The 26434-nt window shown below is 42.2% G+C and overlaps 1 protein-coding gene across 1 annotated transcript; it reads right to left on the bottom strand.

Annotated features, from left to right (window-relative positions):
• Nucleotides 1–1742: 1742 nt before the first annotated feature.
• Nucleotides 1743–25852, bottom strand: ciao2b (cytosolic iron-sulfur assembly component 2B). The gene is made up of 5 exons (XM_073070460.1): nt 25683–25852; nt 24204–24283; nt 9661–9786; nt 6811–6856; nt 1743–3182 (listed from the first exon to the last, which is right to left on the bottom strand). Exons 1-5 carry the CDS (start codon nt 25837–25839, stop codon nt 3085–3087), a joined length of 507 nt encoding a protein of 168 aa, XP_072926561.1. The 5' UTR covers nt 25840–25852; the 3' UTR covers nt 1743–3084.
• Between the last annotated feature and the right edge of the window lie 582 nt (nt 25853–26434).

Genomic DNA, 26434 nt, shown 5'->3' with positions numbered 1-26434 from the left:
CACATCCACACCAAATCCAGTCATCCGCTATCGAGCAACTTGCTGATGGGGTTGACCTGCAATACTTGATGTTCTTGATAACCAGCAATGTCTTGCGATCGTAAAAAAGATGCCAAGGACAAACAATTACACCTTTGGTTGGACTTCGAGAGGCCGTGACCAAGTGTGCAGCCATGCTGCCTGGCCCACTGAGTTCCTCCAGCATCTTGTGTGGTCCTCCAGATTCCAGCATCTGTTATCTCATTTGTCTCCAAAGTCTTTGTCTTGGTGATCTGCTGTCGTGCGTTTTGGAGGTGCACACAGCAGTCAAGGTGGTAGTCAGGGAGTGAGGGAGTCTGAAAGGTTTAGATTGTTTGTGGGTGGATCATCTCTGTACAATGACTCAGTGACCACAGAGGTACTTCAGTAAGGCCACCCTTACATAAGGGTAAACATACATGGCGAATACACTTGATCATTGAAGAATGTAACTGACCCGGACAACAATACAAGAACTGGAGCTCTTTACACTGGACTAGGAAATCTGATAGCTGCTTCAAATGATTATTTTTCTGAGGTGGTAAAGTGAAAAAATAATTGGCACAGCTTGGTGAGTTGGTAACAAGAGCAGATGTGAGATCATAAGACATAGGATCAAATTAGGCCATTTGGCCCATCATGTCTGCTCTGCCATTCCATCATGGAAGATTTATTATCCCTCTCAAACACATTCTCCTGGCTTCTCTCTGTACCCTTTGATGCCCTGATAGATAAGGACCTATCAACCTTTGTTTAAAATATACTCAATGATTTGGCCTGCACAGCTGTCTGTGGCAATGAATTCCACAGATTCACCACTTCTTTTCTCCTCTTCTCTGTTCTAAAAGAATGTCCTTTTATTCTGAGGCTGTGCCTTCTGATCCTAGATTCCCCACAATAGGAAACATCATCACATCTACTCTATCTAGACTTTTCAATATTCAACAGGTTTTGATTGAATCTGTACATGCTGCCTGAGACGTCACCTTTCAAACCCACCATCTCTATCAACTGCAAAAACATGGGGGACACCACCCACTGCAAATTTCCCTCCGAGTCACACAACATCCCAACTTGGAAATGCCTGGTGGCCATTTTATTAGGTACACCTGTTCATTAGACATGATCAAGGGGTTCAGTTGTTCAGATTAAACATCAGAATGGGGAAGAAGTGTGATTAAAGTGACTTTGTGGAATGATTGTTTGTGCCAGATGGGGTGGTTTGAGTATTGTAGAAACTTGGGATTTTCACACACAACTCTTGAGTTTATAGAGAATGGTTAAAAAAAATCCAGTGAACAGTAATTCTGTGGGCAAATAACTTGTTAATGAGAGGTCAGAGTTTTGACAGACTAGTTCTAGCTGACTGGAAGGTGAAAATCATTACAACAGTGGTGTGCAGAATACATACACTCAGTGGCCATTATTAGGTACAGGAGTGGAACCCGGTGTGGTCTTCTGTTGCTGTAGCTCATCTATTTCCAAGGCTCAATGTGTTGTGCATTCACAGATGCTCTTCTGTACACCATTGTTGTAACATTGGTTATTTGAATTACTGTCACCTTCCCTCAGCTTGAACTAGTCTGGCCATTCTCCTCTGACCTCTGAGTGTACATGATAATAAATTTACTTTAACTTAGGACAAGCCTGTCCAATGTTGTGTTGATATATGAGTAAAACACATGTCCAGGGGAAACATAACACAACCACAGCTAACAGAAGAATCAACACATTTTGTAGCTTTAATTCAGTACGGTTTCACACATTTGCAAATAAAAGAGATTTGACAGCAACATATCAACACAAGAGATTTAGTAGATGTTGGAAATGCAGAGCAACACACACAAAATACTACCACTTCCTCTGGTAGCTTGTTCCATATATGCACCATCCTCTGTGTAAAATACAAAATACAGTAACACTGTTGTCAAAGTAGCACACAAAATGCTGGAGAAACTCAGCATGTCAGGTGGCATCTATGGAGAGGAATAATCAATCTACGTTTCAGACAGAGAATCTTTGTCAGAAAACATTGGCTGTTTATTCCTCTCCATGGATGCTACCTGAACGGCTGAGTTTTTCCAGCATTTTGTGTGTTACTCTGACAGCAGTGCTACTGATGATAACTTTGGGGGGAGGGGGGGGGGGGTGTAATGTCATTCAGCCTCGTCCCAGACAAGTGGATACAGTAATTAGAAAAGTTAAAATATTTGCTCATCTTGTTAACCTGAATGACTTAACACCCACTGTGGTAAGTCAGGGATTGCAAGTATATCTAGTCTGTATTTGTTTCCAAAAACAATACATTTTAAAGCTACTGCCAAACTAACAGAGTTTATTCCGTTAATAATCTGCAGAAAATTATCCAGAGGCCAACATTCCGAATGCAACTGGCCGCAACGTACGGTACCTGGGATTGAGGGGGCTCATGTGCGCAAAGCAGCGTGTCAGCAAATACAGGTAACACCTGTGAGAGTGGGATATAAAATAACAGAACGGGAAGACAGCTTCGCCCGATCCCCAGAGACTAATCTTAGATGGTGGCCAGAGGTTATTGCTGAGGATGGGCTCATTAACTGATTTCCATCCCTCCCAGTGCCGGGCTTGGCAGTAACACTGCCCACCCCCACCAACAGTGGCCAATTCCATCGGGCCGAGAGAGGAGAGAAGGGACAGTGTGCAATCACCTTCAACCCACAGCGGACGTGAATGATGTCTGACTCTCATTCAGACTACAGAGAGACCTTTGTTTAGCTTTGTGACTCCAGGAGAGGCAAACACACACAAACACACCCAGATGCACACATCCATCCATCCACCCACAGACATATACTCTACATATTCCACATCCCAAACACACACACTAACCCACATGCTCCATGTACACACACACACGTGCACTGATATCGCTTGGCCAGCTACTCCATGTCACAAATGTGTATACACACTCACACTCATCAGGCACAGCCACTCCATGTACACCTGCAGACACATCACCAAAGCCCTGTCCCTTGTCCCAGGAGCCTGGCCCGCCAGCACCCAGTGTTCCAGCCTCAGCGAGGAGGCTCAGACTCTGGCTGACAGGCACTGATTGACGACCTCCAGCAGGTGAGAGTTCTCCAGAGCTGCAGCCACTCGCTCCTTGTCTGCCAGCTGCTTGTTCACTGGGGAAGGAAGCAGACATTCGCTGAGAATGAGCAGAGTGCAAGGCACAGTAAATCCCATCAGTAGAGTCACCCCTCAGGCTCCCATATCCACGGGGGGTCCCAGTCATTACAAAAACAGACGCTTTGGTCCGCTGCCCATTCGCACACAGTCAGCGGCAGGGCCCTGAGCAGTGTTGAAGAACACAGAGACTGGAGAAACAGGTACATTGTTCCCTGAAAGTTGTGACACAGGCGGACAGGCTGGTGAAGGCGTTTACACATTGGCCTTCAACAGTCAGGGCACTGAGCACATGGAGTTGGAATGGATTAATAAAAAGACAAAGATTAGCTGTCACATGTACGTCGAAAAATACAGCAAAATGAAACCGAATCAGCGAGGATGTGCTGAGGGCAGCTTGCAAAGGTAACCAAGCTTCCGGCACCAACACAGAAGGCCCACAACTCAGTGAGCCTAACCTGTACATCTTTGGAATGTGAGAGGAAGCCGGAGCAGCTCATGTGGTCACAGGGATGACATACAAGCTGCTTAGCATCATCGGCAGGAAATGAACCCGCACGTATAGCTGGCTGCTTTAAAGCATTACACCATAAGATAAGATATGGAAGCAGAAGTAGGCCATTCGGCCCATCGAGTCTGCTCCACCATTCAAATATGGGCTGATCCAATTCCTCCAGTCATCCCTACTCCCCTGCCTTCTCTCCATACCCTTTGATGCCCTGGCTGATCAAGAACCTATCTATCTTTTGCCTTAAATACACCCAGTGACTCGGCCACCACAGCCACCCTTGGCAACAAATTCCACAGATTTACCACCCTCTGACTGAAGTAATTTCTCCGCATCTCAGTTCTAAATGGACGTCCTTCAATCCTGAAGTCATGTCCTGTTGTCCTAAAATCCCCCTACCATGGGAAATAATTTATTGTGTTGTGCAAGATGATGGTAAGACTGCATTTGGAGTATTGCGAGCAGTTTACTTAGTTATAGGAAGGATGTCATTAAGTTGGAGAGGGTGTAGAACAGGTTCACAGATGTTGTCAGGACTATAAGGCTTGAGTTATGAGAGATGGATAAGCTGGAATTATTTTACCTGGGGTGAAGGGGGCTGAGGGGTGACCTTACACAAGCTTATAAAACCATGAGGAGTGTAAGGTAAGGTGGATGATTACATTTCCTAGGGCCAGGGAGTCTATAGGTTTAAGGCGAAAGAGGAAATATTTAAGAGAGGGAAAGTTTCTCAACAAAACTCAGTCAAGTGTAATACCTTAACTGTCCCTGCACAACATTCGTTAAATGGTCTTTCGTACTCTCCTTCTGTTGATGATTATTTAACTGGCTTATATGTTCACATTTATTTAAGTCTGATAATTGACATTTGCACATGTGACCATTCTGCTCACTATTGTCTTATAAATTGTTGGTTGCTGTTGTGTTGTCTGTTATGGTATTGTCCTGTGATTTCTGCTTGGCACTGAACCACAATCAATCCTGGTATGTTTCACATACTGGCAATAAAGTGATTCTGAACTAAAAGATGAAAACAAACTGCCAGAGAAAGTGGTAGAGGTGGCTACATTTACACCTTTTCCTACAGTGCGGAAGTCTAGCACCAGAGGGCACATCCTCACGATACGAGGATGTCCCTTTAGAATGGAGATGAGGAGGAATTTCTTTAGCCAGAGGGTGGTGAACCTGTGAAATTCATTGCCAGAGATGTCTGTGGAGGGCACGTTTTTAGGTATATTTAAAATGGAGTTTGATAGGTTCTTGATTAGTCAGGGTGTCAAAAGTTACGGGGAGGAGGGAGAATGAGGTTGAGAGGGAAAATAAATCAGCCATGATTGAATGGTGGAAAAGACTCGAAGGGCCAAATGGCCTAATTCTGTTTGTATTATGGTCTTACAGTTCCTTTCTCTGGGTGACTGGAGTGTTGATCTAGCTATTGATGCTTCCTTGAAGAAATCTGATATAAAAATATAAAGGCTAGAAAAACTCCACAGGGTGACATCACCGTTTGCTCGACAGCACTCGTTATCTGGATTCACTTCCTCCTGTTGTCTGTAAGGGGTTAATGTGCTGTAAAGTTTTAAACTCTAAGCTTCACAGGTTTCCCCTGCAATGGACGGCATAGTAGCGCGGTGGTTACTGCAACACTTTACAGCACCAGCTATCGCGGTTCAATTCATGCTACTGTCTGTAGGGAGTCTGTACGTTCTCCCCGTGACCGCATGGGTTTCCTCCCACATTCTGAAGATGTATTGGTCGGGGTTAGTAAGTTAGGGCATGCCACGTTGGTGCCAGAAGATCTCTTTGAAACCCATCTAATATTGAAAGGCCTAGATAGAGTGGAGGTGGAGAGGACGTTTCCTGCAGTGGAGGAGTCTTGGATCAGAAAACACCATTAGAAAAGAGATTAAGAGACATTTCTTTAGCCAAAGGGTGACAAATTTGTGGAATGTGTTGCCACAGAAGGCTGTGGAAGCCAAATCATTGGGCATACTTAAAGCAAAGGTTGATAGGTTCTTAATTAGTAAGGTTGCTTTAAACATACTCAACTGACTTGGCCTCCGCAGATTCTGTGGCAATGAATTCCAGATTTACCATCCTCTGGCTGAAGAAATTCCTCCTCATATCTTTTCTAAAGAGACGTGTGTGCCCTCCAGTCCCAGACTCCACCACTATTAGAAACATTCTCTTCAGCTTCACTCTATATAGGCCTTCCAATATTCAATAATGTGGCTGTATCAGAATTATGTCTGGCAGAAGGTCAGGACTGGCAGCTCAGTGTCTTGGGATACTGATTCTGTGCTGCGTGCTCTATAACTCTGTTAGGCAGATCAACATGAGGAAAAGGGAAGGATATGGACATTGTGTAGGCAGAAGAGATTAGTTGGCCATTTAATTGGATTAGCACAACATTCTGGGCCGAAGGGCCTGTTCCTGTGTTGTATTGTTCTACGTTCTACGGAGGGATTATTGTTTATTTTTTGTAATAAGGGAGGACATACATCAGGGCTTAAGAGGATATCCCAAGGAATCGTTTCAAGATTTTAAGGAGCTATTAAGAAGCGACGAAGGTAGGGGAGAGGCTACTGCCTACGTGCATTTTAATAAGGCCTTTGACAAGGTCCCGCAAGGCAAGCTGATTTTATTTTTTTTAGAGATACAGTGTGGAACAGACCCCTCGGGTCCAATGAGCCGAGCCACCCAGCAACCCACGGATTTAACCCCAGACTAATCACAGGACCGATTAACTTACTGCTATACGCCTTTGCAATGTGGGAGGAAACAGGAGCATGCCCATGGACTTGCAGGGAGATTGCGCAAACTCCTTACAGACATCGCTGGAATTGAACTCCAAACTGTAATAGCGTCATGCTAACCACTAGGCCACCATGGGCCCCTGATCTTGAGGCTGAGTTCACTGGGATTCAGAATAGGCTCAATGATAGGAAGCAGAAGGTATTGTCTGAAGGTTAATTCGACAACTGGAGGCCTGTGACGAGTGGGGTGCCCCAGGAGGAGTCAGTGTCGAGATCCCTATTAGTCAGCATTTATGTAATTGATCTGGATGTGAATATACGTGGCACAATTAGAGTGTTTGCTGATGATACTGGCTTGCTTACCTGCATGTTCAGATGCGTGCGTCCCTGGTGTTATGTGTACATCCACCTGCAGGGAGGACAAACCCACAACAGAAGGTCAAGTTCAGGACAGAAGTTGGAGGGGCATAAAGTCAAGAATGAGCTGCTCATGGTGAGCAAAAGCAAGGTCTGAGGAAAGGATGGCATGTTAACTCCATAGCCCATTTTGTCCCGCCCCATCAATGAGCACCTCTTTGCTCACTTGCCTCCAAAGCACTTCCCCACCCTTCGTTTGGAAAGTCTGACCATTCCTCCATCTTGCTCTTGCCTGCCTGCTTGCCTAAAGGCAGAAACTGAAACAGGAAGAGGCCACAGTGAAAACTATCCACTGCTCAATGTTACAAGACTGCTTTGGTAGCGTCACCTGGGAATCATTTTGAGCTGAGAACATCTCCTAATACCCAGAAGTGGTCACAAGCTTCATTTGGAAGTGCATTGAAGACATTGCTCCCTAAAAATCTGTCCCAGTCTATCCAAACCAGAAGCCTTGGATAAATAGTTTAGTGCGTGTTGCTCTCAGCACAAGGGATAAAGCCTTCAGCTCCAGAGACCAACAGAAGCTCAAGAGATGTCACTATGATTTACATAGAGCCATTAAGGTGGCAAAATGGCAACACAGGGACAAAATCCAGTCACAACTCTGTTGTTGAAAAGACTTGACAAAGTGGATGTGGAAAGGATGTTTCCTCTGGTGGGGGTAGCTAGAAATAGAGGGCATAGCCTCAAAATTAAGGGGTAGCCTTTTAAAATGGAAGGAAGGAGGAATTTTTTTTGACAAAGAGTGACAAATCTGTGGAATGCTCTGCCACATACTGTGGTGGAGGCCAAGTATGGGATATACTCAAAGTAGAAGTTGATAGATTCCTGATTGGTCGGGGCATCAAGGGATATGGTGAGAGGGCAGGAATATGGGGTTGAATGGGATCTGGGATCAGCCATGATGAAATGGTGGAGCGGACTCGATGGGCTGCTCATATGCCTTATGCCCTTATAGTGAACCCTCTCGGGTTCAGGTGTAATCTGCCCTTTGGACATACCTTCCCCAGAAGAGATCCCAATGATCCACAACTCTGAATCCCTGCCCTTGCCCCTGAGCTACACATTCACCTGCCAAATCATCCTATTCTTACTCTTAGTGGCTTGTGGCACAGGCAGCAATCCAGAGAGGTCTGTTTATCAACTTTCTACCTAGCTCCCAAAAATCTCTCTTCAGGACCTCTTCACCTTGTCTATATCTATGTCATCAGTGACAATATGTATCTAGACTTCTGGCTTCTCACCCTCACCATGGACCCGATCTGACACATCCCTGTTCCCGGCACCAGGGAGGCAACTACCATCCCGGTGTCTCTATTGCGCCCACAGAACTTTGCCTCCGTTCCTCTGACTAAGGAATCTCCTATCAACACTGCAGTCCTCTTTACCTCTCTGCTCTCCTGAGCCACAGTACCAGACTCGGTATCAGAGACCCGGTCACTGTGCGCTCCCCCCACCACCGGTAGTTCCTGAAGCTTATTGATTAGTTTAGAGGGGGCGATGGTGTTAAATAAGCTGTGATGGATAAAGAACGTTTTGATGTGTACATCTTTGCTATCTAGATGCTCCAGTGTTGAGTGAAGAGCTAATGAGATGACATCTGCCATGGTCCTGGTCCTCCAGAAGACTAAATGGAGTGGATCTAAATCGCCCCTCAGGCATGAGCTAATTTGCTTCATCAACAGCCTCTGGAAACACTTCATTACTGTGGATGTAAGTGCAAATATAAAATTGTCACTGAGGCAGAATTACAAAGAAGGATCGGCAATGGCTATATTTCATTAGGGTTTTAGATTCATTATGTCATCAAAGACTCTCGCAAATTTCTACTGTGAAGACCTGGGTGGTGGGATGAAGATGTCTCTACCAAAAGAGGTGTGAGGCACTCCTTCCCTCCACTAGCCTGCAGGTCACCCTAGGGCAAGGTGCAGCACCTGCATAGCTCCCCCAATCAGGGTCATGTGAAGCCATGGGTGCAGGTGGCGGATGGTCATATGAGCAGCCAGTGCTCATTTCAAGTCCTGATAAGCAACCACTGACGCCAAGCAGACAATCTCTGGAGAGTATTGATAATGGCTAGGGTCACCTGTCTTGTAAAGACACTGGCAATGGCAAACTACTTCTGTAGAAAAATTTGCCAAGATCAATCATGGTCACCAATGTCATACGACATGGCCCATAATGAACGAACAAGTGAACCTTTGAGAGAATTCTGACTGGTTGCATCACTGTCTGATATGGATAGACAAATGCACAGGATTGGAAAAGGCTGCAGACTCAGTCAGCTCCATCATAGGCACAAGCCTCCCGACTAGAGGATATCTTCAAGAGGTGGTGCCTCAAGAAGGTATGATGGAGGCATATCACCATCTGGGGCATGCCCTCTTCTTGTTACTACCATCAGGGAGGTGGTACAAGAGCCTGAGGATGCACATTCAACATTTTAGGAACAGCTTCTTACCCTCTGCCATTAGATTTCTGAAGAGTCCATGAACATCATCTCTTATTCCTTTTTTGCATTATTTACTTATTTTTGTAACTTACAAATTTTTCTCTTGCACTATACTGCTGGTACAAAACAACAAATTTCATAACCTGTCAGTGATAACAAACATGATTCTGATTAAAACCCATCATCCCACAAATGAAACTTGCACACACATACACTCAGTCACGCATGGATCACCATGCAAGTGATGCCTCCTTGCATTTGTGCGCACACACACATGCACTCTCGCACACCCACTGTCGCTCTACAGTAGCTGGTGTGCAACCACGTTGTTATGCAGCTCTCACCTTGAAGCGGGCAGGTAGAGATCGCAGCAGCTTGACTTTGATGGATAAGCCAATCAGTGTGGCCATACTGCAGTGAGGGATTGTTGGCGTGAAGGCGACTGACACACTGTTCTCTTGATCGACCACCTGGACAAGGACAGGCAAAGCAGGGTCAGTACAATGTGCAGAAACTCCTTGTTAGTCTGTCTCACAGGCAAACCTGCCTGAGGGGCAAAGCTGGAAGGTTCAGATTCTAGGATCAAGGCAACCTGTGACACCAGCAGTGTGAAAATTAGAATCAAAGTGTTTGTTCGTATCCACTGCTTTCTGAGTAACCTGTGAACATGGAAGGTTGAGGAGTTTTAGCAAGCCCCCACTGACACCCACCAATTTGTACATAGAAGCATCCCATCTCAATGCACCATAGCTAGGTATGGCAACTGCTCTGCCCAAAACCCTCAGCATCTACTTCCTCAGAAGTTTGCAATGATTCAGCATATCATCTAAAACTTTGACAAACTCCCATAGATGTGCAGTGGGGAGTAGAGTGACTGGCTGCATCATGGTCTGGTATAGAAACACCCAGGCACTTGAATGGAAAAGCGTACAAAAAATTAGAGGATATCTGACCCAGTCCATCATGGGTAAAGGTACTGAGCACACCTACATGGAGCGCTGTAGGACCTCCACCATCTTGGCCGTGCTCTCTGCTCACTGCTGCCATTGGGAAGGAAGCACAGGAGCCTCAGAACCCACACCACCAGTTCAGGAACAGTTAATTCCCCTCATTCACTAGGCTCTTGAGCCAGAGGGGATAACGTCACTTAACCTCACTCACCTCAACACTGAACTGTCCCCACAACCTATGGACTCACTTTCAAGGACTCTTCATTGCATGTTCTCAATATTTATTGTGTTTTTTGTTTCAGGTGAGGCAACACTTCACCTGTGAGTCTGTTGGGGGCATATATTGTGTTCGGTGCTCCCAGTATGGCCTCTTATATATTGGCGAGACCCGACACAGAACAAGCAGGATCTCCCAGTGGTCACCCATTTTAATTCTACTTCTCATTCCTATTCTAATTATGTCCATCCATGGCCTCCTCCACTGACGGGATAAGATCACACTTAGGTTGGAGGAACAATACCTTATATTCCGCTTGGGTAGCCTCCAACCTGATGGCATGAACATTGATTTCTCAAACTTCCAGTAATGCCTCCCCCACTTCACCATTTCCCATCCCTTTGTCCTTCTCTCATGTTATCTCCTTGGCCACCCATCGCCTCCCTCTGGTGCTTCCCCCCCACCCCATTTTCTTTCTTCCTTTTTCAATCTTTTTATTATTATTATTAATATCAACATAATAAGATTAATACATAGATAATGGGATTACAAACATACACATTTCAACTGAACATGAAAGAATACATAAGCAATAGTTACAATATAAATGAGTCTTCCCAAATCATGGACAATACAAGTAACATATAAACAAAGCAAACCTAGGTATATCATAATATATATATATTTAAAAAAACAAAAAAGAGAAAAAGAAAAAAAAATTATGCAAGAAAAACTAATCTAACAATCTAATAACTAATAAGGAGGAAAAAAACAAAAAAAGAAAAAAGGGAAAAAAAATAATGAAAAAAAGGGCTGTTTATAATATCTAACAAGAATACAAAATCATCAGTGTCGTCAACTCCAATCCTCTCAATATATATAAAATCAAAACTGGAAAAACAAATAGGCTTGGAACTGGGTCACATTACATCATATGAAAATATTGAATAAATGGTCTCCATATCTTTTCAAATTTAATATAAGTATCAAATACAACACTTCTAAAAAATTTAGACATAACATAGTTTGAGAAAACCAATGAAATACGGTAGGAGGATTAATTTCTTTCCAATTCAACAAAATAGATCTTCTAGCCATTAATGTAAGAAATGCAATCATTTGTCGAGCAGAAGAGGATAAATGGACTGAGTCCATCATTGGTAAACCAAAAATTGCAGTAATCAGATGAGGTTGTAAATCAATGTTCAATACCGTGGAAATAATATCAAAAATGTCTTTCCAATATTTTTTCAAAAGCGGACAAGACCAAAACATATGAGTTAAAGACGCTATCTCAGAATGACATCTGTCACAAATAGGATTTATATAGGAATAAAAATGAGCCAATTTATCCTTGGACATATAAGCCCTATGCACAACTTTAAACTGTATTAATGAATGTTTAGCACATATAGATGATGAATTAACTAATTGAAGAATTTTATCCCAATTCTCAATAGGGATAGTAAGGTTAAGTTCTCTTTCCCAATCATTTTTAATCTTATAGAAGGGCTCTGAACGTATCTTCATAATTATATTGTAGAGTTTTGATATTAGCCCTTTCTGAGAAGGATTTAGTTCAAACAAATTCTCCAAAATACCTGAAGACACAAGATTTGGAAAGGTAGGAAGTACAGTATTTAAGAAATTCCTAATCTGTAAATATCTAAAAAAATGAAATCTAGGCAAATTATATTTATTAAATAATTGTTCAAAAGACATAAAACAATTATCCAAAAATAAATCGGAAAATCGTAGTAATCCTTTAGTCTTCCAAGCTGAATAAGCTTGGTCTATAATAGAAAGATAAAAAAAGCAATTGGATACAATAGGAATATTTAAAACAAACTGAGTCAACCCAAAAAATTTCCGAAATTGAAACCATATACGTAAAGTATGTTTAACTATCAGATTGTCAATTCGTTTCTGCAATTTAGAAAGAGCAAAGGGAAGAGAAGACCCTAAAATAGAACCCAATGAAAATCCTTGTACAGATTTAATTTCCAGGTTCACCCAATGAGGGCTAAAAGATAAATCCCAATCCTTTAACCAACATATCAAATATCGGATATTGACTGCCCAATAATAAAATCTAAAATTAGGCAATGCCAATCCACCTTCCTTCCTTGCCTTCTGTAAATACTTTTTACCTAATCTAGGATTTTTATTCTGCCATATATATGAGGAAATTTTTGAATCAACATTAGCAAAAAAAATTTCGGAATAAAAATTGGTACCGTTTGAAATATATATAAAAACTTGGGTAAAATAACCATCTTAATAGCATTAATCTGACCTATCAGAGATAAAGATACTGGTGACGATTTAGTAAACAAACGTTTAATCTGATCGATTAGAGGTAAAAAATTAACCTTAAATAAGTCCTTATAATTTTTTGTAATTTTAATCCCTAAGTAAATAAAAGAGTCATTAACTAATTTAAAAGGTAAATTTCCATAAATTGGAACCTGTCTATTTAAAGGAAACAATTCACTCTTATTAAGATTTAATTTATACCCAGAAAAATTACTAAATTGAGCCAACAATGATATAACTGCAGGAATGGATTTCTCAGGATCAGAAATAAATAATAATAAATCATCTGCATATAATGATAGCTTATGTATATCCGTCCCACGATTAATGCCAAAAATGTTCTGTGATTCTCTGATAGCAATTGCCAAGGGTTCTAAAGCAATATCAAATAATAATGGACTAAGAGGACAGCCTTGTCTAGTACCCCAAAATAAACGAAAAAAGGGAGATCTTTGATTGTTAGTAAACACCGAGGCTACTGGAGTATGATATATCAGTTTAATCCAGGAAATGAATGTCGGACTAAAATTAAACTTCTCAAGCACAGTAAGTAAGTATGGCCATTCAACTCTATCAAATGCTTTCTCCGCATCTAATGAAATGACACATTCTGAAGTGCTATGTGAAGGAGTATAAACAATATTCAATAATCTCCTAACATTGAAAAAATAGCGATTTTTAATAAAACCAGTTTGATCTTCTGAGATAATTTGAGGTAATACCTTCTCCAGCCTGGATGCCAGTAACTTGGAAAAGATCTTGGAATCTACATTCAATAAGGATATTGGTCTATAGGATGCACAGTCAGTACAGTCTTTATCTTTCTTCAATATTAAAGAAATAGAAGCTCTATAAAAAGATTGTGGCAAATTACCCAATCTAATTGCTTCTTCAAAAACCCTGCATAACCAAGGAGAAAGAGTAGAGGAAAAACATTTTAAAAATTCTACTGTATACCCATCTGGACCTGGTGCTTTCCCAGAATTCATAGAGGAAATAACCCCTTTAATTTCTGCATCCGTAATAAGAGTTTCTAATATTGAAAGATCATCTGATGATAATTTTGGAAAATTCAATTTCCCAAGAAAATCACACATGGTATTATAATCATGAGGGAATTCAGAATGATACAGGGAGGTATAAAAATCTTGAAAAGATTTGTTTATCTCATCATGGTTAACTGTCAGATCTCCATTCTGCTGATGAATCTTAGTAATTTGGCATTTAACCAAAGCATTCTTCAATTGACTAGCTAACAGTTTACCCGATTTATCACTATGTATATAAAAATCAGATCTGATTTTCATTAATTGATTTTCAATCGAAGATGTAAGTAATAAACTATGTTCCATTTGAAGTTCAACCCCTTGTTTGTAAAGCTCCTTACTAGGAGAAGTCGAATATTTCTTGTCAATCTCTTTAATTTTATCAACCAATAAAAGAGTTTCCTTCTTAATGAGTTTTCTCAAAACAACGGAGTAGGAGATAATCTGTCCACGTATATATGCTTTAAAAGTGTCCCAAAGTGTTCCACAAGAAATATCATCCGTGGAATTAGTTGAAAAGAAGAAATCGATCTGTTCCTTCATAAATTTAATAAAATCCGGATCTTGCAGTAAGGTAGAATCAAATCGCCATTGTCTAGCACTAGAAGCTGTATCCGTAAATTTAATAGAAAGTTTTAATGGAGCATGGTCAGAGATGGCTATAATATCATAATTACAACCAATTACCAATGGAATAAAACAAGTCAATAAAAAAATAATCAATTCTCGAGTAAGAATGATAAACATGTGAGAAAAATGAAAACTCTTTGTCCTTAGAATGCTGAAATCTCCAAATATCAAAAATTCCATTATCAGTCAAAAAAGAGTTAATATAAGTGGCCGACTTATTAGGTAAAGTCTGAGTAGATATAGATCTGTCCAACAAAGGATTTAAACAACAATTAAAGTCACCACCCATTATTAACCTATATTCATTTAAATTAGGTAGAGAAGTAAATAAAGACTTAAAAAAATCGGGATATCCACATTTGGAGCATAAACATTAACCATAGCAACCTTTTTGTTAAAAAGTAACCCAGTAATTATCAAAAATCTACCATTCGGATCCAAAAAAATATCATGTTGGACAAATGCAATCGAGGAGTCAATAAAAATTGAAACTCCCTTTACTTTAGCATTCGAATTCGAATGGTACTGTTGACCCCTCCAAAACCAAAAAAAAACGATGATTGTCCTCTTTCCTCACAAGTTTCTTGTACAAAAATAATATGTGCATTCAGTCTTTGGAATACTTTGAAAATCTTTTTCCATTTAATCGGATGGTTTAAGCCATTAGTATTCCAAGAGACAAAATTAATGGTCTGAGCCATATTTCTGAAATCAACCCTTTGGTATATAAAGGGTTAACCAAATTATGAACTCATGCACCCGGAAGAGGAACAAAAATAAGGGGTGGACCCGGAAGTGACGACATCGCGGACATTTTAGTAGTTTAAAATCAGCCCAAATGAAAAAACTAAAAAAAACTGATATAAACATAGGATTTAGAAAAAAAAAACCCACCCCCCCACCCAAGAGGAGAAAGCCCCTCCCCAGCCAGGAGAAGGCTAGGGAAAAAAGAGAAATGAAACTAAATTTACCCCCATATCAGCAGAAGGCAACTCCGTATATAAAGGAAAAAAAAGATCCACCCAAACTCTAAAGAAATAATGATCACTATACTAAAACCAAACTTCTTAATATAATTGCTAATAAAAAAAACAAAAAGAATATAATCACTAGTAACTTATAAATCGGGTTAAAACCCAAACAAACCAAAAAAAATTTAAACTGTGATAAGAAATGCATTATAGGAAGAAGACGAGAGAAAAAAAATGGCGAAATAAAAAAAGCCAAAAATATTTTAGAGAAGAAACCGCCATCTTAGTAAAAAAAATTTGCCTTCGAAGGATTAATAATAACGACCAAAGATAAAGTACAGTGATTGAAGTAAGTAAAATAAAAAGATTAGTACGTCGGAAAAAACTTTAACTAGAGTATAAAATATAGAGTAAACCTACACCAATAGCCAGAAACAAAATCTGGTTTAGGAAACAAAAACCATCTTGCAACGATCAAAATCACTCATTTATTAGAGACGAGAATCCGCAGCAGTAGGGAAGTTCTCATTCAGAGCTTTGCCTTCATTACTTCTGGACTAAAATCCTCCACTAATCGAAAATCAAATTCTTGGAATTTGACCATCCCTACACGCCGAGCCACACGAATAAGTTGCTCTTTAACATGCACATAGTGAAATCGGATAATTACCACCGGTGGTTTAGCTGAAGCACTTGGTGATCGACGCATAATTCTGTGAGCACGATCAAGTAACGGAGGACTGTCTGGGAATACAGAAGGGAACGCATCCTTTAAAAGTTGAGCAAAATACTTCGAGGGGTCCCCTTGTTCAATACTTTCCGGGAGACCAAGTATGCGTAAGTTCTGTCTTCTGGACCGATTTTCAAAGTCGACACTCTTGGCTTTAAGTGTTTCCACCTGTTTAATCGTCGAAGATAATTTCTGCTCCAGTGTTTCGATTATCAAGTCTCGCTTCCGAGCGTCCTCTTGCAAAATTGCGATTAGAGCTTGCTGCTGGTTAACTACTGAATCAGTCTTATCCATATAATCCTGAAAAGCCTTTATATCTTGTTTGAAAATTTGTCGTTCTTCAGATTTTTCATTTAAAACCTCCAATAACATTTCATAAGTCAATTCAGTGCGCTTAGGATCAGTCTTTTTCTTCTTTCCGTTCCCGTTAGAATCTTTCCCAGGGTCTCGCCCTTTAGATCTCAAAGCCATTTTTGTACTCATTTCTTCAAAATTCACAATAAACTCTTAAAGATAAGTCCAAAAAAGTAGCAAGAATCTTTTGGTGTAGGTAAAAGTAAGTTAAATAAGTGTGATCATAGGTTAAAAAAAGTAAAGGTTATGGAGCGAATCTGAAACAGTGCTCACTCCATGAGCGTCTCCTGCTGACTCCCCATTTTCTTTCTTCCGTGGTCTTCTGTCTCTTTCACCAACTTCCTAGCTCTTTGCTTCATCCCTCCCCCTCAAAGTTTCACCTATCACCTGGCGTTTTTCTCTTTCCCCTCCCCAACCTTTCAAATCTACTCCTCAGCTATTTTTCTCCAGTCCTGCAGAAAGGTTTCAGCCCGTAACATCGACTGTACCTTTATCCATAGATGCTGCCTGGCCTGCTGAGTTCCTCCAGCGTTCTGTGTGTGCCGCTCAGACTTCCAGCGTCTGCAGATTTTCTCTTGTTTGAGGTCCCAGATGGTGAGGGCTTTTAGCCTATTAGTAATGATCTCCCACACCCAGGGCATGTTACCACACCCAGTCCACACCCAGGACTGTTACCATCAGGAAGGTGGTGCAGAAGCCTGAAGGCACACACTCAGCGATTCCTAAATGGACATTGAACCCTTGGATACTACCTCACTTTTTTAATATATATTATTTGACAATAGACAATAGGTGCAGAAGTAGACCATTCGGCCCTTCGAGCCTGCACCGCCATTCTGAGATCATGGCTGATCATCTACTATCAATACCCGGTTCCTGCCTTGTCCCCATATCCCTTGATTCCCCTATCCATAAGATACCTATCTAGCTCCTTCTTGAAAGCATCCAGAGAATTGGCCTCCACTGCCTTCCGAGGCAGTGCATTCCAGACCCCCACAACTCTCTGGGAGAAGAAGTTTTTCTTTAACTCTGTCCTAAATGACCTACCCCTTATTTTCAAACCATGCCCGTTTGTTTTTTGAATGATTTTTAATCCATTCCATATAAATACACTGTAATTGATTTAGTTATTTATTATTTTATTTTGTTTTTTTTCCTGTATTATGTATCGCATTGAACTGCTGCTGCTAAGTTACCAAATTTCACGACACTTGCCGGTGATAATAAACCTGATTCTGGTTCTGATGGATGTCACCTTTTGAAGAGGTCCTTGATGCTGGGGTGGTTTGTGCCCACGATGAAGCTGCCCTAATCTACAATTCTCTGCAGTTTCTTTTGACCCTGTGCATTGGAGACTTCATATAGGTGGTGATGTAAACAATCAGAATGCACTCTGTCTACATCTGTCACCCTCCCCACCTCCCCATCAACCTGTCTGCCTTCTTGCAGATTGTAACATCGGAACAGCAAGCAGTTGGTCTCCCCTCTCGTTGCAGGAGACGAAGCCTGTCTTGAGATGTCAGTGTTGGGATGGACAGTAGTTTGTAGTTTTTGATGGACTCTAGATCATGGTCTCTGGAGGATTTTGTGCACTAGTTTTCTAACATAGTAATTTTATGTCTTGCACTGTAAAGAGGCCACATAACAATAAATTTCACGATAGGTCAGTGATAATAAAGCTTATTCTGATCAGATCTAACATCTTGTACATAATCTTCTAAAATACCAGATTCTGTAGATTCTCTGGGAGTGCACCATGTAGTGGAAGCTTTTCTTAACTTTAAAGGCAAGAGGAGAACTTAACACATGCTTGGGCTCGGTGATGGTACCGATGGGCATTTTTTTTGCTGGTGGGGGGGAGGGGGATCGTTGTGCGCTGCCGCTTACGCAAGGGAGGGGGGAGCTGGGGGGGGACTTTGGGATTCTCACGTTTTACTGTCGTTCATTCTTTGGGGCACTTCTCTGTTTTTGTGGACGTTTGCGAAGAAAAAGCATTTTAGGATGTATATTGTATACATTTCTCTGACATTAAATTTAACCTTTGAACAGGAACGTAGAGATGTGCTGGTTGGATGAGGAGGTTGAGCCTGATGAACTGGGGCAAAACCCTGGTTAGACCACACATGGAATATTGTGTTCAGTTCTGATTGCATCATTACAGGAAGGATGTGGAAGCTTTAGAGTGGACACAGAGGGAATTTTCCAGGATGCTGTGTGGATTAGAGTATGTTTTATGAGGAAAGGTTAAGCGTGCTGGGGGTTTTCTCTTGTAGTGAAGGAGGATGAGAGGTAACTGATACTAGGATGATACCAGGAATAGGTAAATGGACAACCAGGGCCTTTTTCCTAGGGCAGAAATGCTAATATAAGGGAGCATAATTGTAAGGTGATTGCATTGGAGACATTTAAGAGACCCTTAGATAGGCAAATGGATGATAGAGAAATGGAGAGCTATGTGGGAGGGAAGGGTTAGATTAATCTTAAGTGTAAGTTTAAAGGTCAGCACAAAATTGTGGGCCCAAGGGCCTGTACTGTACCGTAATGTTCTATGTTTTAATTTTAAGCTGCAACTCCCCCAGAATATGGTCAAAAAAGTATGTTTGATAGTTGTAACACTGGGAGGGAGGTCTGTGAAAAAATCTGAACAACAAGATTGTGCCAGTACAGATCAGCAAACAGGACAGATGGGTGAATGAAGTGAGAGTTCGGGTTGCTCTGACATAAGATCTCTTTGGCTGCAACTCCACGCCTCCCAAAATTAACCTTTGCACAGCTCGTTTTGTTCAAAATACAGAGAAAAGAACCTGGTTTAAAATGTGCAATGCCACAGGTTTCACTGGTGTTTGTAGGATACTTCAGCACAGAAACAGGCCCTTTGGCCCATCTAGCCCATGCAGATCTGACCTTCTACCAAGACCCATTGACGTGCACCCGGACCACGGCCCTCCATACCTCATTTATCCGTCTATCTACCCAATTTTCTCTCACAATGTTACAAATGAACCTGCATCCGCAACAGCCAGTGGCAGCTCATTCCACACTCACACCACCCTCTGGGTGTGTAAGTTCTCCCTCAGGACCCCTTGAATAGTTCTTTTATCCTGGGATGTGGTAGGAGTTTCTAAGGGGATGGTGGGGAGGCACTTGGTAGTAAAGGGGGAGGCAGCTGAGGGATTACAAGCTTAATTTAAGAAATTAATACTTAAATACATTACTAATTATCAGCATTTGATCCTTGATGCCTCAAAATTGACTGCAATGATCATGTAATACAGAGATCATTGTGGTTTCTTTGCTGCTCTATGTTGGGGAGCAGCATCAGTGCTGGTGATGCAAAAAGACTAAATAAACTCATCAGAAAAGCTGGATCCGTCCTTGACCACAACCCAGTCTCTTAGTGGTGGAGAGACACATCCTTTCCATGACCTACTGAATGAGCAGCAGAGCATCCTTTCAAACAGACTCATTCAGCTCCACTGTCACAGGGATCATTACAGAAAATCTTTCCTACTAAGTGCAAAAAGCATATGCAAAGGTTCATTGCTGTGCGACAGATGAACACACATCATAGTACAATAGTCTCTGCTTCGTTATTTCGTACATTATTGCTGTACATCGGTGAATTATTATTGTCCTGTACTTTATTATTGGTTAAGTCTGCACATTAAGTCTGTTTTTAAATGTCGCTGCTGTAACGAAAGAATTTCCCACTTGTGATCAATAAAGTATTTATTATTAGTAATCATCTCATCTCTTGCTAACCTTCCATCCTCTTAGTCATTGCTTGAAGTGCGTTATAGTTGTTGAAAAGCAACTTGACACTTCTGTATTCGAGAGATCAGGAGAAATCTGGACTGAAGAAATTGTGTTATTTGTCACTGCTTTGAATTAGCAGTTCCTATTTTTTTCTTACACCGTACATAGTCAAACTTCTTCATAGATTTTATGCAATGGCCAGAAAGTGATGGGGGGCCTGGGGAGGAGATCTGGGAGCCAAGGGGATGGTAACATAAAGTTTGGTAACCACTGCCCTAAACCTATGACATTTAGTTCCAGTCTCGCTCAACCTCAGTGGAAAAAGCCTGCTTGAATTTATCTATATACTACTAAAACTCTCATGCTGTTTGTGACCTCCAATTAACCCAAACGGTGCATTACAGCGGCACTCTTTTTGACTAAATTGACTTAAAACGCACTAACTTACAGAATGCATGCAAAGTTCAGTGTTATATATTCATAAAATTGCTCACTCATCAATCAACAGGCCCTGCTTTCCACGACCTGAGCTAATTCCAGCTTTAATGGAAACCGTGACGCGACAACACGACGCATGCACACGGCCAGCCTCAGCAGCGTCTCACGATACTCAGAGCCGATTCCACCTTTAATGGAAACCGTGACGTGACACCACGACGCATGTGCACGGCCAGCCTCAGCAGCGATGAGGGCCCCACACAGTCCTTCGAGGTGAGCTGACACTTCACCTGTGAGTCTGTCAAGTTATCTGTTGTATCCAATGAAACAACTTCTACATTGCACACACCTTCACCCAGTCCTCTACAATCTCCCCTTAGAGCTACTTGGTACCAAACAGGTTAAAAGGGAGAGGCCAGATTGAGTGTCCTCCAGGTTCAGGGGTTCGGTTCAGGGCTAACAACCCTAACTGGTCAAACAAAACTGTTCAGGCAACAGCAATGAAGAATCCTTCTACATCCGAGTGTGACGATATTCCGGAGTCTCCATTCGATACTTGTATGACCGACAGTAGTGAAAACCAAGAAGCTGATGACATGATGAAAGAAACTCTGTACACTGCCAGAGATGGAGGGACTTCATTGCTGCCCTAAATGCCAGTAGCGTAACGGGCAGCAAGTAAAACAGGTCGACAGTCAGGTAGAATCCGACTCAGGTTTATTATCACTGACAGTGTCTCTAAATTTGTAGTTTTGTGGCAACAGTACTGTGCAAGACATAAAATATTATGATGCTACGAAGACAGATAAACACAAAATGCTGGAGGAGTTCAGCAGGTCAAACGGCATCGATGAAAATGAATATTGTCCACATTTCCATAAGACACTGGAGCAGAATTAGGCCATATGGCCCATCGAGCCTGCTCCTCCATTCAATCACGGCTGATCTTTTTTTCCCCTTGATGCCATGTTCAATCAAACCTATTGAGTTCTGTCTTAAATACACACAATGACCTGGCCTCCAAATCTGCCTGTGGTAACAAATTCCACATAATTCACCACCCTCTGGCTAAAGAAATTTCTCTGCATCTGTGTTAAATGGATGCCCCTCTGTCCTGAGGCTGTGTCATTCTTGTCCTAGACTCCCCCACCATGGGAAACATCCTTTCCACATCTACTATCTAGGCCTTTCAAAATTTGAAACATTTCAATGAGATCCCCCCGCATCTTTCTAAACTGCGAATACAGACCCAGAGCCACCAAACATTCCTCGTATAACACTTTCATTCAAAGAATCATCCTTCTGAACCTCCTCTGAACCCTCTCCAATGCCAGCACATCTTTTATTAGATGAGGAGCCCTAAACTGTTCACATTACTCAAGGAGAGGCCTCATTAGTGCCTTATAAAGCCTCAGCATCACATTCCTGCTCTTGCATTCCAAACCTCTTGAATTGAATGCTAACATGGCATTTGCTTTCCTCACCACTGTTTGGCACAAGGACTCCCAAGTCCCTTTGCATCTTAGATTTTTGGATTTTCTCCCCATTCAGAAAATAGCCTGCACATTTATTTCTACTACCAAAGTGCATGATCATGCATTTTCCAACTTTGTATTTTATTTGCCACTTTCTCGCCCATTCTCCTAATCTAAGTCATTCTGCAGCCTACCTGTTTCCTCAACACTACCCACCCCTCCACCAATCTTCACATCATCTGGAAACTTATCAACAAAGCCATCTACTCCACCATCTAAATCATTGCTATACAGCATAAAAAGAAGTGATCCCAAGACCGACCCCTGCAGAACACCACCATCTCTGGCAGCCAATCTGAAAAGGATCCTTTTATTCCTACTCGCTGCCTCCTACCAATCAGCCAATGCTCTAACCATATTAGTAACTTCCCTGTAATACCATGGGCTGTTAACTTGATGAGCAGCCTCATGTGTGGCACCTTGTCAAAGGTCTTTTAAAAGTCCAAATATACAACATCCACTGAATCCCCTTTATCTATCCTACTTGTAATCTCCTCAAAGAAATCCAACAGGTTTGTCAGGCAGGATTTTCCCTGACGGAAACCATGCTGACTTTCTACTATCTTGTCCTGTGTCACCAAGTACTCCATCACCACACCCTTAACAATTGATTCCATCATCGTCCCAACTACTGAGGTCAGGCTAACTGGTCTATAATTTCCTCCTTTCTTAAGTGTGGAGTGACATTTTCAATTTTCCACTCCTCTGCACCATGCTAGAGTCCAAAGATTTTTGAAAGATCTTTACCAATGCCTTCACAATCTCTACTGCTACTTCTTTCAGAAGCCTAGGGTGCAGTTTATCTGGTCTGGATGATTTATGTACCCTTAGGTCTTTCAGATTTTTGAGCACCTTCTCCCTTGTAATAGTGACTGCATTCATTTCTCTTCCTCACATCCTTCAACATCTGGCACACTGCTAGTGTCTTCCACAGTGAAGGCTGATGGAAAATAGTCATTTAATTCACCTGCCACCTCATTGTCCCCCATTATTATTTCTCCAGCCTCATTTTCTAGTGGTCCTATATCCAATCTCATCCCCCTTTTAATTTTTTACATACTTGGAAAAGCTCTTACTATCTACTTTGACATTGTTTGCTTGCTTGCTTTCATATTTCATCTTTTCCCTCCTAATGATTCTTTTTGTTACTCTCTGAAAGGTCTTAAAAGCTTCCCAATCCTGTCTTCCCACTGATTTTTGCTCTGTTGTATGCCCTCTTTTGCTTTTATAATTAGTTTTGACTTCCTTCCCTTGTCAGCCATTTGAGTATTTTTGTTTTTGGAATACAACTATCCTGCACCTTCCTCACTTTTCCCAGAAACTCACGTCATTGCTGCTCTGCTATCATCCTTGCCAGCATCTTCTTCCAATTTACATAGGTCAGCTCCTCTCTCATACCACTGTAATTACCCTTACTCCACTGAAATATTGCTACGTCAGACTTTACTTTCTCCCTATCAAATTTCAAGTTGAACTCAATCATTTTGTGATCATCGTTTCCTAAGGGTTCTTTTACCTTAAGCTCCGTAATCACCTCCAGTTCGTTATAGTACATAATACCCAATCCATTTTGATCATCCCCTAGTAGGCTCTATGACAATATGCTCTTAAAAACCATCTTGTAGGCATTCAATCAACTCACTCTCTTGAGATCCATTACCAACCTGATTTTCCCAATTGACCTACATGTTGAAATCTCCCAAGACTATTATAACATTGCACTTTTGACACGTCTTTTCCAGTTCCTGTTGTAATCTATGGTCCACATCCCACCAGGAACCCTGTTGAAGGGAATCTGCCCGAAACATCGACTTACTCTTTTCCATCCATGATGCCTGTGACTTACTGAGTTCCTCCACAAATTGCGTTACTTAGGATTCCCACTATCTGCAGAATCTCTACAATCTTATTTTAATAAAATCTCGGAGGTTGAATTGCACTTACATTAACGCGAACTTGTTCCACCACGTTCAGTTCCTCCAGACTCAGTGGGTGCTCCGGGTCATTGATCGATCTGATCAGATGTAGATGTTAAGGAATGTTTGATCAAAGAGAATCACTCAACATTAGTCACTCTGTAAGAACTGTTGATACCTGCCCTCAATCATGCCTCTCCCCTCTTTAATTCCTGATCTCGCCTCAAACCTCTACCTGGGATCTCAATCCCCTGTGATGGTCTCCCACACAGAACACCAGGTTTCCATGGCTAGGTTGGGGAACCTGTAAGCTATGAATCCCAGGGGTGGGGTTATCACATCTACACCCTTCTCCGTGGGGAATCCCTCTGCCCCCAACCTCTCTCCCATGGAAACCCCTTGACATGACCTTCACCCTAGTGTTCTCCTCATAATTCCTCAACCTGCTGACCCCTCTCCCCAGGAAATCTCTCCTCTATGACCCCTCACCCTGAAGAATCCCTCCTGCATGACCCCTCTAGTTCAAGTTTAATTGTCAGTGAACCATACACATGAATCAGCGTTCCTCTGGGGCCCAGGTGCGAAACAGCATTCACATATATTTATGACAGCAGTAAAACATAGTTCCAAACAAAAAATAATAAAGCCCAGGTTCTGGCCTGCCTGTAGATTGATGGGTGTACGATTGATAGATACTCCTCCATTGCCCCTCACCCCGGGAAAACCCCTACTCTGACTCTTGCCTCTCCATGACCCCCTCACTCTGGAGAAATTCCCATCTTGACCCCCTCACGCTGGGGAAACCTTTTATCCTGACCCTTCACCCCGGGATCCTCATGTCCTGATCCCTCAACTTGGGGAAACCCTTTATCCTGGCCATTCATCCCAGGGTCCCCTTATCCTTAAATTGAATTGACTTTATTACTTACATCCTTCAAATACACGGAGTAAAAATCTTTAATTTACATTCAAATGTGCAATTATAGTAATTTATAATAAATATTATGCACAACAGGATAGTCAATATAACATAGAACTACAGCAGTGTCAGCATGAATTAATCAGTCTGATAGCCTGGTGGAAGAAGCTGTCCTAGCTTTTATGCTGTTTTATGTTTCCCGGATGGTAACATCTGGAACAGTTTGTGGTTGGGGTGACTCGGGTCCCCAATGATCCTTCGGACCCTTTTTACACATCTTCACCCCGGGATCCTCTTATCCTGACCCTTCACCCTAGGATCCCCATCCTGACCCTTCACCCCGGGGTCCTCTTATCCTGACCCTTCACCCTAGGATCCCCATCCTGACCCTTCACCCCGGGGTCCTCTTACCTGACCCTTCACTCCGGGATCCCCATATCCTGACCCTTCATCCCGGGGAAAACCCTTATCCTGACCCTTCACTCCGGGCTAAACCCATATCCTGACAATTCATCCCGGTACCCTCTTGCCCTGAAACTTTTATCCGGAGCTTCCCCTCCAACTCCCGGCTCGGCCGGGCCCGGATATCGAAGACTTCCCTGCCGTCGATGAGCTCGGCCTGCCGCTCGTCCTGCTCGGCGGCAGTGACAGGTCGCTCGGCGCTCCGGCCGAACACCAGCGGGTTGGCGTTCTCCAGCCGCAGCCCGCCCGCCATGCCGCCTCCCTCTACGCGTCGGACTTCCATGTCCGGGTCACGGGGTCGCTGGCGCCGGGCTCTGGTTGGCCAAAGGCGAGGGGCGGGGCTGCGCCGCCTCGGCTGTCAATCACAGTGGGACCGGACTCCTTTGTGGGTGGCACTGAGCCACCCATGGGTGGGAACAGAACAGAAACGGCAGCAAACTCAGCCATGGGTGCGGCCACATTGGGATGCCTAGATCCTAACACAAATGCTCAAAACTTACCCACTAGATGCGAGTGCACAATTAACATCGGAATTCTGATCTGGATATCACTTTAAGGACCATATTGTATTATCCCATATTCTGGTTATTTATCGCTACTTATTTATATTTGCATTTGCATAGTTTGTTCTCTTCTGCACTCCAGTTGATCTTTCATTGATCCTGTTATAGGTTTGCCACAGATTCGCTCAGTATACAGAGCAATGAATGTCTGCGTTGTACGCGGCGACATATCTGCTCTGATAATCAAATTTGCTTTGAATTTTATCGTCACATTCAAGAGCCATCAGGTAATGTCGGAGATCCGTAAAATCCGAGTTAGTCTGCACTTGGAATATTGTGTTCAGTTCTGGTTGCCTCTTTATAGGAAGGATGTGG

The sequence above is a fragment of the Hemitrygon akajei genome, chromosome 17 (assembly GCF_048418815.1).
Source record: "Hemitrygon akajei chromosome 17, sHemAka1.3, whole genome shotgun sequence".
Classification (NCBI taxonomy): domain Eukaryota; kingdom Metazoa; phylum Chordata; class Chondrichthyes; order Myliobatiformes; family Dasyatidae; genus Hemitrygon; species Hemitrygon akajei.
Note: the sequence above shows the minus strand (reverse complement) of the source record. Positions and strands in the feature narration are given on the sequence as shown.